The sequence below is a fragment of the Chionomys nivalis genome, chromosome 6 (genome assembly GCF_950005125.1).
Source record: "Chionomys nivalis chromosome 6, mChiNiv1.1, whole genome shotgun sequence".
Classification (NCBI taxonomy): domain Eukaryota; kingdom Metazoa; phylum Chordata; class Mammalia; order Rodentia; family Cricetidae; genus Chionomys; species Chionomys nivalis.
Window position 1 is genome coordinate 95,770,046 of NC_080091.1, and position 13,181 is coordinate 95,783,226.

Consider the following 13,181-nt stretch of genomic DNA (forward strand, 5'->3'; position numbering starts at 1 on the left):
TTGGCCAGTAGCCAGGCAGGAAGTATAAGTGGGGCAACAAAAACGTAAGTATTTTGAAAAGAGGAAAGGTCAGTCTGCAGTCATCCCCCAGATGCAGAGGGAGCAAGATGAGAATGTCTTACTGATAAAAGGTACTAAGCCACGTGGCTAACACGGACAAGAATTATGGGTTAATGTAAGTTATAAGAGTTAATAAGAAGCCTGAACTAATAGGCCAGTTTATAATTAATGTAGACCTCTGTGTGTTTCTTAGGGACTGAAAGGCTGCAGGACCTAGTGGGACAGAAAACTCTATCAACAATACAGCATAATATATATAGTAAAAAAAAATAATATATTCTATATTTCAAAGTTGTTAGAATAATAAATTTGGCCATGAGGAGAAGCAGGAGAGCTGTAAGAGGGGAGATGTGTGATGGGAGAAAGAAGTATGTGAGATGTAGGAAAGAGTAGTAGAGGTGTGAGTTGTGTGTGTGTGCGCGCGCGCACAGGTGCATGCACAAGCGTGCATGTACTGAAAGGAATATTCAGAGAGAGAGAGAGGTAGAAGAGAACCTTGGAGTGATGCAGCTAAATGTGTAGAGAGATACAGTTATATAGAAGAGAGATGAGTGTATCAGAGATGTACATAGAAAGATGTACATGGCTGTGTGGAGAAAGAGATGACTGTGTAAAGAAAAAGTGTGAAGGTTTATAGCTGTGTGGAGAATATAACTGTGTGAAAACAGATGTAACTGTAAAAATATGTGGCTGTGTAGAAGGTAAATGCAGTTGGGAGAGAGATGTAACTACATGAAAAGAGATGTAACTGTGAAGAGAGGTATAGCTATGCAAGAGGTAAATGCATCTGAAGAGATATGTATCTCTATGTAAAGAGATGCAGCTGTGTAGAGAGATTTTCAAGGAAGAGAGATTAAGTTGAAGTAAAAGAGAAGGTTGTCATTAGGAGAAAGCATCTGCTTCTTCCTTTTTGCTTAAGTTACCATCAGAACATGTATGTTTCCATAATTGCCTCTCATATAGAAAAGCCTAGCCATCGCTGTATTTGTGGATTTTGTTTGCATGCTCTGGAGGCAGCCTCCCTTCATCCCTATCACTTTCCTATCCAATCAAAAACTTTACAGTTCCATCTGTCCCACCCTGACATGCTGTGGTAACTTCTTCAGCCAACAGCCTTAAAGATATCAGCACACTTGGGTATGGTCTCTTATACTATAGATGCAAGCTGTACTGCATGTGCTCACTCTCTCGCTTCTGACCCTCCCTTCTGGCTATTAGATTTGGCTCCTCTTCCCCATTAGTGCAGAGAACTGTGATCTAGGACTGTGATCTGTGAGTCTACCCTAAATAAATAACCCTTTATTATACATAATTCTGAACTAGTGTGAGATTATTTTGTAACTTTCATCATCACTGACATGGTTTTCACTGAAAATACATTTTTGGTACATTTTGATGATTTAAAAAAAAAGAATATCCTAAAACTTAGCATCTGAATACAAGAGCTGATCTATGTTTGATATGCTGAACAATGTATTAAGATTATTTTGTTCTTTTGTGCACCAAATATCCTGTGTCTCCCTTTTGGTAACATTAGCAGCTCTAAATTCCCAACACAACCAATATTTAAGTTGACACAGTCATTTTGTTTATCTGAAGCTCATTCTATAAACATTAACATGGAAAACCTAATGAAGAAACTAAGTTCTTATGTATTGGTAACAATTCATTCCATTCATATCTTAAAACTGGATCTGCTTTGAGTGTTACAGTTCTGGAGGAAAAGGTATCCTGCCTTGTTGGGAAGACAGGCTATACCTGGAACTGCAAAGGGACAGCTCTGGAGGCTGAAGCTGCAATAGGACTTCTCGGGAGGAAAAGGTATCCTGACTTGTTTGAAAGTCAAGTTATATCTGAAGCTGGGGTGCAGTGGGGGATGTTATACCACATAGAATGTAGCAATCCTTCTCTTCTCCTACAAAGAGCCTTTATAGCTGAGCTCTGTTTGGTTCCCCTACAAGAACATCCTAGCAGAGCTATGTGCTTCTTCTGCTCTGTGAAGCTGTGGCCCAAGATGTTACTTCTGCTTCACTCTGTTAAAGGGGAAACCCCTGCAGAAATTTAGCAAGCTCCTCCAGCTCAAATGAAAAGTTACTTTTTCTGCTCCACTCCCAAGGGAGTTTCTTCTGCTTGTTTGTTTTTTCTGCTCAGTCCTTTTAAGGGAACATCTCAGCAAAGATTCTGCTCTGCACTGGCAAAAGAAAATCTTCACCCAAAACTCTTTTAAGACAGAGACTTATTTGGGAAGGAGAAGTCCAGGACAATGGCTGCCTCTGCCAGGATGGCACAAAACAGCCAGCAACTGAACAGGCAGAGGGGCTTAGGTCGGGCTTCTTAAAGACGGTATTTCCCCAGCGAGAAGATTTTCTGCTCAGGGATTGGTTAGTTTTCCTGCTCCAGGATTGGTTGATTTAGTTGGCCAGGGCAGAATTGACTCTGGTTTCAGGATGAAACTATGTTTCTTTCACTATCTCTATTTTGCCTTTCAGCTCTATTTTCAAGACTAAAGCACATTTCTTTCACTGACTCTGATTCTGGGGCCAACATGTGTTCCTTTGGCTCTGGTTTAGGGGTCAGGGTGTCTTTTTAGGTTTTGGGTTAAGGGCTAAAGTGTTTCTTTCACTGGCTCTGGTTTCTCTGTTTAGTTTACCTGTCCTGGAACTCGCTCTGTAGGCCAGGCTGGCCTCAAACTCTCCTGCCTTTGCCTTCCAAGTGCTGGGCTTAAAGGCATGCACCACTACTAGCTGGCTCAAAAATATATTTAAAAATTGAGATACCACCCTAAACCCTACATGACCACCATAGATTAAAGCTGGATATCAACAATGGCAGGCATTTTACAAACTAAACAACTCACTATTGAATGAATATTGTGTAAATACAGAAATCAACAAAGAAATTTAAAACTTTTGTAATTTAATGAAAATTAAAACACAACATATTTAACCTATGGGACACAATGAAGGAAATTCTAAGAGGCAAGTTTATAGGACCAAGTACCTACACACACACACACACACACACATATACACACACAAAAAAATAAAAATAAAAATAAAAAAAATACTAGAGAGAGCTCATTTTAATAACAAAGCATTTGTGCCAGCCAATGGTGGCACATACCTTTAATCCCAGCACTTGGAAAGCAAAGGCAGGTGGATCTCTGTGAGTTCAAGGCCAGTCTGATCTACAACAGTTGGTTACAGGACAGGCTCCAAGGCTACAGAGAGACCCTGTCTTAGAAAAAGAAATTGAAAGCTCTAGAAAAGGAAGAAGAAATAATACCCCAAAAAAGATTAAACAGGAAGAAATAACAAAAAAAAAACCTCAAGGATGAAATCAATGAGAGAGAAACAAAACAAAAATTACAAAGAACCTATGAAATCAGGAGCTAGTTCTTTGTGAAAGCCAACAAGATTGACAACTCAAGTCAAATTAACCAAAAAAAAAAAAAAAAAACAGAAAGAAAAGTTCCAAATTAATGAAATTCAAGATGAAATTGGAGTTATTACTACATTAAGGAGATTCTAAAAATTATAAAGGCATACTTTAAAAATCTATCCTTTACCAAACTGGGAAAACTAAAAGAAATGGATGTATTTCTTAATATAGAGAACCTACCAAATTTGAATCAAAATTAAAATTAAATAAGCAATTTAAACAAACACATAACCTCCAGTGATGTGAAAACAGTGATTCCCAGCAAATAAAATCTCCCAGCCAATAAAAGCTCTAGGTCCAATGGACTTTGTAGAATTCTACCAGAACTTCAAAGAATTTATGCCAATACTCCCTGAACATTACATAAAATAGAAACTGAAGAAACATTTTCTACTTATTTTTTATAAAGACTCTATTACGTTGATACCAAAACCACATCAAGACATGAAACAGAAAGAAAATTACAGATCAATTTCTCTTATGAAGATAGATTCAAAAATTCTCAATAAAATACTTTCAAACAGAATTCAAGAACACATCAAAAAAGTTATCCACCATGATCAAGTTGGCTTCATCCCAGAGACACAGGGGTGGTTCAACATATGTAAATAAATGTATGTAATCCACCACAGACTGAAAGGCAGACAAACAAACAAAAGACTATATGGCCATCTCATTAGACGCAGAAAAGACACTCAGCAAAATCCAACATCCATTTATAATAAAAGTCATGGAGATATTAAAGGAATCATGGAAACATAACCTTTCACAATTGGCTCAGAAAAGCATATCATGGATGGCGCTAAACAAGCAAATGAAAGACTTGTACAACAAAAATGTTAAGACTTTGAAGCAGACATCAGAAGATGGGAAGATTTTCCATGCTTATTGATAAGTAAGATTAATACTGTGAATTTCACCATCCTACCAAAAAAATTTTCTGCATATTCAGTGGAATTTCCATAAAAATTCCAACACAATTCTTTATAGAAATTGAAAAAGTAATGTATCCAGCTTTACATGTAAACACAAAGAAGTATGGATAGCTAAAACCACCCTAATAAGAGAACTCCTGAAAAAGTTTCACCATCCCAGATCTCAAGTTGTATTACAGAACTATAATAATAAAACGAGCCTGTTATCTGCATGAAAACAGAGAGGTTGATCAATGGAATAGAATTAAATACCCAGATATAATTTAACACATCTATAAGAATGATTTTTGACACAGAAACCTGAAATGCACAGTGGGGAAAAAGGTATCTTTAACAAATGGTGCTGAATCAAACTGTATGACTGCATAAAGAAAAATGAAAATAGATCCATTATTTTCCACACTGCACAAAATTTGACCCTAGATGGATCAAGGGCCTCAAAAAGATACCCTGAATCTGACAAAAGAGAAGCAGGGAATGGGGTTGAATGCACTAGCCCAGGAAAAGACTTTCTGAGCGGAACACTATTAACACAGGGACTAAGAAAAACATTTAATGAACAGAACCTTGTGAAAGTTAAAAATAAAAGTATGTACAGCAAAGGACAGCATCATTTAAGCAAAGGGGCATCCTACAGAATGGAAAAAGACTCTAACAATCACACATCTGATAAAGGGTTAATATCTAGAATATTTAAAGAATTTAAAAAAAAAAAACAACTGAACTTCAAGAAAACAAAAAGACCAGTTTAAACAGGGGTATTAAGTGAAACCAAGTTCTCAAAAGATGAGACACAAATGGCTGAGAAACAATTGTTGGAGGAAGTCGCTTGTTGGTTCCCAGCTGCTCAGCCCCAAAATAAACACATAGAAACTATATTATTCAAATCACTGCTTGGCCCATTAGCTCTAGCTTCTTATTGGTTAACTCTTATATCTTAATTTAACTCGTCTCTATTAATCTGTGTATCACCACGTAGCTGTGGCTTACCGGACAAAGTTCCATTCGTCTATCTCCGGCAGGGCTACATGGCTTCTCTATACTCTGCCTTCCTTCTCCCAACATTCAGTTTAGTTTTCTCTGCCTAGTTCTTTTCTGTCCCATCACAGGCTCAAGACAGTTTCTTTATTAACCAATGGTATTCACAGCACACAGAGGAGAATCCCACATCAAACAATTTTTTAAATGTTCAACATCCTTAGACATCAAGGAAATACAAATAAAACTATTTTGGAATTTCATTTTACCCCAATCAGAGTGGCCAAGATCAATAAAATAAATACAGCACATGCTGGCGAGGTTATGGGAAAAGGGGAAGACATCTTTACTGCAGGTGGGAATGCAAACTGGTGTGGTCACTATGTACTTTAGTGTATAGGTTTCTCAAAACCTTAAAATATATCTACCATAAGATTCAGCCTTACCATTCTGGGGCATGTACCCAAAAACTTCACAACTTATTATAGAAATATTAGCTCATCCATGTTCAGTGTTGAGCTATTCATTATCAGAAACTAGAAACAGTCTGGATGTTGATCAATTGATGAATGTATAATAAAAATGTGGTGTATTTATACAATGAAATTATTATGCAGGTGTTAAGAAAAAAGAAATTATGATTTGAATGAGTTAAATGAATGGAGCTAGAAACAATCAACCTGAGTATGATAACACAAACACAAAAATTCAAATATGCATTTTTCTCTTATATGTGAATACTACCTTTAAATGTGTGTGTGTGTGTGTGTGTGTTTCAATCCAAATAATTACAGAGGTTAGGTCGCCAGCACGGGACAGAAGTGAGCAGAAAGAAGGAGGTCTTCTAAGGAAGGAGAAATAGACTGTAGTGTTATAGTAAGATAAAGGGAAAACTAAAACAGGAGGATGAAATGGTAACAGAAGGGTAAAGGAGGAAATGCCAGAAGACACAAGGAACACTAAAGACCTTTTGAAAAACCACATGGAAACCTACTAATGCAGAAGCTTCCTGAAATGTATACATATATGAAAGGAACTTAAGTGGAATCACTATAAAATGACAGAGGCAATTCTCCAAATAGACATCCTGTGCCACCAAGTAAAACCTCCAGTATTAGGAATGGGCTAGATCTTGTTCAACTGTTGACCAAAGAAAGACTCCCCAAAAGCTTCAAGGACTAGTACCAAAGTTATTGCTTACTCTCCTTAACCTTATGGTAATGACCTGAAAATTAATCATGTCCTGGAACATCAAGAAGTTGAGCTGGTGCCCAAATAGAAGCTTCATCCCTAACTGACCAACATTCATGAAGCTAAAGGGTACTCGGCACTCTGCTGGAGGAGAGCAGTAATCACCAAAGGTACCCAGGTACAAATCCTGTGACCTGAAACAGAGACCTGCCTGAAAAATATAATGGTGCAATAGCAGCACAAATGTTATAGGAGCAACCAACCACTTTCTTGTTGTATTTACAGCCTACTCCATGAGATGGAAGCCAAACATGGCACTGCTAAAGTGATGAAAAGAATCTGAAACTAGAAAGGTCATGGTCCTAGAAGAAAAGCTATTATCCTGCTAAAGGAACAGGGCAATAAAATGTGTCCTGATGGTATATTACTGACGCAATAAATCAGAGCATCTCTCGACCCTCATAAGAGAAGCTTCTTCTTGTAGTAGATGGTAATTAACACGGAGACACATAAATGGACAGTGTGCAGACAGTGAGGGACGCTGAAGCACTCAGCTCTAAATGGGAGTATCAGAACATGGTCCAGGAGTTGAATTGTGAAGAGATTTCTGAGGGCTTGTGAGAACATTCCAAGAAAACAAGACAAATGTCCTGTGATTTCGGTTTCTTCAAAACATGGAATTGGCTTTTGGTGTGTTCTTATGCTTCTCCCAGGCATAGCAGATAGGAGTTAATTTACTTCAGATTACTCATTATTGCTTGCTGTTGGCATTCAATTAAATGTTTAAACTATCCTTTATATGTCTCTATGAAAAAAAATGTTTTGCCACGCATGACTTGTCTTTATGATTGCATACAGCTTGAACTCAGGAGAACTTTATTCACATAATACCTTTTTAACCCTCAGAGTATAAATTGTTTGATGTTCTAAACAAAGCTAACTATTGCATGAGACTTTAGTCTGTCTCAATTTTAGGCTCCATTCTTTCAGATCCCACACCTAGAGTGGTGACATGGGATACCTTAATCAAACCTCTTTCCTCAAGACTTAGAAAGAAGAGGAGGACGAAAGATTCTAAGAGTCAGAGGTGACGTATGACTCCAAGGAACCAGCATCTTCCAGACATGACAGGACTGGTACACAAATGAAGTCTCAGAAATTATGACAGCATACACAAGATCTACACAGAGTCAAACCAGGAAAAATTCCAGCACTAGCGATCGGGGGTGAACACAAAGTCCCAACCCTAATCAAGAAGCTACTTTCAGTTTATACCTGCCGGGAAAAGGCACTTTCTCTCAAAAAGTGCCACTGGGTATATCAGCTGCACTCCAGGGCAAGCCCCAAACCCAAGGTTATACAGTCAACACAAAATGAACTTCATGGTTTTTTGTGTGCTATTTGTTCAGTTTTGTTTGGGTAATGTTTGTCTCACAGATAATTCTTTTTTGTTTAGTTTGATTTTCATTTTTGTTTTTGTTAATGTCCTTTCTTAGAGTTAGAGAGAAAATAAGCATAAAATTAAAGTGGTGGCCTCTGGAAGGAGTTGGAGGGAAAATAAGAATATGATAAGTATATTATTGCATAAAACAACAAATGAATTCTTAAAGGACATCCCAGACTCCAGCCTGTTATGATCCCTTCACGCCTCAGCAGAGATGCTGTGTACTTGAGTATCTACCAATAGAATACCCAGACCCCTTCTGGTGTCATGTGCCTTTTCTAACTTAACCATTGCTTGCATTCAAATGAATACCTGCTTCCATATGAGAATACCTGCATCCATACGGCAGCTTTCTCAGCCTGTGGTCCATTGGATGCTCCACTGTTTTGCTCTACTTTTCTCCTGAATGGATGATGAAAAGTAGCATGTAGTTGTTCGGTGGATGCCCCACCCGCTTTTAATAGCATTTATTGGACATAGTTTCCACTCATTGTATAAACATTTTTCAGGGGTTTTAAGCTACATTTTTCAGCTGCTTTTAGTTTCTGGATCTTCCTATTCTCTTATTCTTCTCCTTCTCCCCTGCTTTCCCTCTCACTGAGGTCCGTGGGTCCTGCTTCCGTGCCCAGGCCACATGTAATGGCTACTCATCTCCATTTCTCCCTGGTTACTCATCTCCATTTCTCCCTGGCTACTCATCTCCATTTCTCCCTGGCTACTCATCTACATTTCTCCCGAGTTCCATTTTCTTCTCATTTCACACACTCTCCTTGGGAATTATTTCCACTTCTCCACTTGCCTCAGTATAATACCCAAAGCTTTTGAAGTTACTATAACTAAGAACTGAGTGACATATAGTGTAAACACACAGAATGTCGGTTTTGTAAATGCTTTTGAGACACTGAGAAGGAGATCAGGCTCAAGTATCTGACTTTTATCCTTATGATAAAATTTCAGACATGTTAAGACTAAGATATTCTTGGTTAAGTTTCTTCTCTGGTCACAATTCATAATTATGAGGTAACTTGATATTTCTACATGGGGGAAGTACTGTAAGATTTTTTCAAAAGGAACAACATTTTGTATAATAATAATGTGAAAACTACTTTGCATAGTTGTTATTAATTGTTGGCTTATTATAATATCATGGTAAACTGTTATTCAACTTTCCCTACATTTTTACCTATCATTTACAATTCTATCTAGAACTGTTTTTTGTTTAGTTGGTTGAAGTTTGTTTCATTTTGTGTGTGTGTGTGTGTGTGTGTGTTAATTTGCCAGTATTGGGGATTGAACCCAGAGCCTCAAGCATGACAGGAAGCTTGAGATCCATTATCTGGAGAAGTCTTTAAATAATCTTAACATCTCTTCACCTCTTACCCGAGGATTTTTACAATGATTTGTACACTCACTGAAGTGACTAGTTTAATTTGATGATACTAACTTATATAATACATATAAGCTCAGCAAAGATAATTTTATTGGCTGCCACTGTAATAAAGTTGTTTCAAAGTTTTGTCTTTTTCTAGTAAACACAAGAGGATATGGATGGAGAACTGCCACTTTCATCTTCTCAAACCGTGCTCTGCATCCTCGGCTCATCAGATACTTAAGATGGTGTCATCATTTCTCCTCCACCTTCCTTTCTTCCTAAACAAGCTTCTTGTAAGATGTATTGTGATTATTATATGCATACAATACTTGCATACTTAATGTATATTTGAAATGTTAAACAGTGACAGAGATTAGGGTCGTATGGCAGCAAGTCATTGGGCAAACTCAAAGAAATGGCTGTAAACAATAATAGCACTCACAATGATATGGACAGAGTTCAGGGAAACCAACAAAGCGTGGTGACCCATCCTGGTGCAAGCAACATCAGAAACCATGATTAACACCATTACACACACGAGGAGATGGGGAGGGAAACGTTCTACAACAGCATATGCTGCCAGGGTCTGGAAACGGGGCTGGAACTCACAAGAGAGAAGATGGCCAAACAAATCTAAGGAATGCAACCAATTGTCAACCACAGCCCATAGGAGATGACAAATCCTCTAACCACTGTCTTCCAACCCTCTGACCTCTTGTTGGTATCCTACTGGCTGAAACCAGCACAGTGGGACCTAATAAATACCCTTCACGGTTAGCCTTGGCAAATGCAGACCCAGGAAAGCATGAAATATTGCTAGAAAAGCAAGGAAGGAAGGAAGGAAGAAAAGGATGTACTTGAAATAGCATGGTCTATGAGTAGGTTGCTTGTGGTATTACTGATGGAATGCTACAGAGTCTAATTTCCATGTGACTTAAATTGGCAATTACCTTGCAGCCACATTGGAGATCGTCTGTGAGCGTCTGCAGCCAATGCGCGTTACGTGCCATTAGATGGCTCATGACGTAAATGCACAAAGCCCTATGCCTGGTGACGTGGGTTTAATCCCTAGAAGGAAATAATCAACCACCACAATATATAGTTGCTCCAGTATCATTACTCAACTCCGTATTATTTCAACAAAGTTAAAAGATCCAGATTTAAGAGCACATGTCGTTTCCTCAATGTTACCATTCTCTGTTCTGGGGATTTCTAAAGTTCTGACTGGTGGAACACAACGCAGTAATTTCTCACCTCCAATCAACATCAACACTTTTAGTCTCTTATCTGAAAATCTGTGTCATATATATATATATATATATATATATATATATATATGTTGAAATCTGTCCTAATACTATTAGCCTTAAGTTTGGCAATGTTCCATCTGGGCTACAAAGATGACTTTATTAAGATAGTCACTATTCACATTTTTTTAAAAAAATTTATTTATTTATTATGTATACAATATTCTTTCTGTGTGTATGCCTGCAGGCCAGAAGAGGGCACCAGTCCCCATTACAGATAGTTGTGAGCCACCATGTGGTCACTGGGAATTGAACTCAGGACCTTTGGCAGAGCAGGCAGTGCTCTTAACCTCTGAGCCATCTCTCCAGTCCCACTACTTACATTTTAAGTTTTTGTGGGATTCTTTATTCTTTTTAACATTTGAAAGTTTGTAAACATAGAAAAGCAGCATTTTTTGTTTCATTTCACTGTCTTAGATATAAAGAATAATTAAAAATAACTTCTGTGGGTAAAAAACCTTGTCTAACAGGCAGGGAGATGGCTCAGTGGGAAAAGGGATATGTTGCTCAGCCAGAGGACCTGAGTTCAATCCCTGGACCTACAGAATACAAGTTCAGAACCTACTCCAAGTTGTCCTCTGAATTTTTTAAGGATGTGTCTGTACACACAATTGCAATTGCAAAAGTTATCTGTATAATACACTTAAAAGCTTGGTTGTTGTTGTTTTAAATCATGTTTTGTTGGAAATACCACTTACAATCTTCATAGATAATTCCAAAAAGAACAAATTCTGTTCAGCTAAGATTATTTTCATAGCGTGGCACATAATTTTGAAGCAAAAAATTTTCCAACAAGTTATCAAGTAGTAGTCCTCGTATAAGTAAAACAGTGATACAATTGGAGGAATTTTAAAAAAATGGTAGGTATACGAAAATGTTACAAGGCTGCCTTGCCTTGCACAGGATAGATGGAGTTGGACAGGTTCAAAACCTTCCCAGACTTCTCTGTGGCTGAACCCCGAGAATGGTGCTTGTTCTCTTTGTCCTGAAAGAGAGCTGACAGCCTGGGGCCCTCCCGGGCTGTGGGTCTGGGGCTTGCAGAACCCACCATCTGAGGTTTTCCTCAGGTGCACACAACAACCGGTTCCCACCGTTTTCTCTCTTCCTTCCTTATTACTATTTCACAAGAACCCTGAATCACAAAGCCTCCTGTCAGTGCTGCACACCAGCACCTGGAGGGCCTGGGACTCCGGGAGTCTGCGGAGGAAGCTTCTGGGAGGAAGCTTCTGGGAGGAAGTTTCTGGAAGACCATACGCGCCGCCGCCGCCGCCGCCAGGGGGCAACCGAGCCCCGCCGCGGCTCGTTCGGTGACCAGGCACTTACCTCCAGGTAATACAGGTCTATAGTGGTGATCTGCGAGTCCAGGAAGTCTTCATAGGTGTTGAATTGAGTGACGATGTTGTCCACGGCCGTCAACCCCTCGTCCTGATCCATCGCGGCTACACGATGCGTCCCTAGTGACCGAAGCTGAGGGCGGAGCGTCCCTAGCAACCGAAGCTGGGGGCGGGGCCGTTCACTCAGGCTCGTGGGGGCGGACGGGAGCCTTGCATTAATCCCGCCTAGACGGTTCTCAGATCGGCTTCCGCCTGACTAAACCCCGGGAACCGGTCCAAGGCAAAGTCAGTCCTGCGATGCAATCTCCCACCCAGAGCTTAAAAACACAGCATCTCTAGGGTGTTCTGTCAAAATGGGCGTGCTCGGTATTTGCAGTACCTTGTAAGAATATCACAGAAATCCAGGTGAAATAGTCTCGCTGTCTCCATCAGCAGCAAGATCCACGCGTGTTATATTGTTCATGTTTATGCATTACAATTTAAGGCAAGTTACTGTTACGTTTGAGTTTAAGGGACGATTGTATAAACTTTCCAAGCGAAACAGCCTTAATGACAGGATCTTTAAAGACCTCCTTTGTCCCTAGGTTCTGCCTTTCATTTCCTTTACTTTGTGTTATTTAAAATTCAGCAAGTGAACAATGAAAAATCTTGCCTCCCTGACCCTTCCTTTTCTTCAAAAATGGGGGGAATCCTGATCATGGAACTATGTATGCCATGAGAACACTTGGCATTGTCTTATATTTCTATTTCCTCGTTTTTTAAAAACATACTGTGAGTAGGGTCAGGAGGGATGGCTCAGAGATTAAGAGCACTAGCTGCTCTTCCAGAGAACCTGAGGTCAATTCCCAGCAACCACAGGATGGCTCACAACCATCTACAATGAAATCTGGTGCCCTCTTCAGTCATACATGCTGGCAGAACACTGTATACATAATAAATAAATAAATAAATAAATAAATAAATAAATAAATAAATAACTCTTTTAAAAAGAAAATACTATGAGTCCAAAATTGAGCTTGTGGGATGGCAGCACCTGAAACTTTTTTCTTATTACAGCTGACCTGCACAGCTGTTTCTATACTGGAAACTCAAAAGGTTGATGTTATGCCAAGGGGACTT

General features: G+C 39.0%; 1 protein-coding gene across 1 annotated transcript in view; it reads right to left on the bottom strand.

Moving 5' to 3' along the window:
* Cfap299 (cilia and flagella associated protein 299) overlaps positions 1–12,171 on the bottom strand; it is a 496,870-nt gene extending 484,699 nt beyond the window's left edge. The window contains exon 1 of the mRNA XM_057772769.1: positions 12,052–12,171. Coding sequence (XP_057628752.1) covers positions 12,052–12,162 — 111 coding nt within the window. The 5' untranslated portion in view covers positions 12,163–12,171. The remainder of the gene's footprint in view (positions 1–12,051) is intronic.
* Between the last annotated feature and the right edge of the window lie 1,010 nt (positions 12,172–13,181).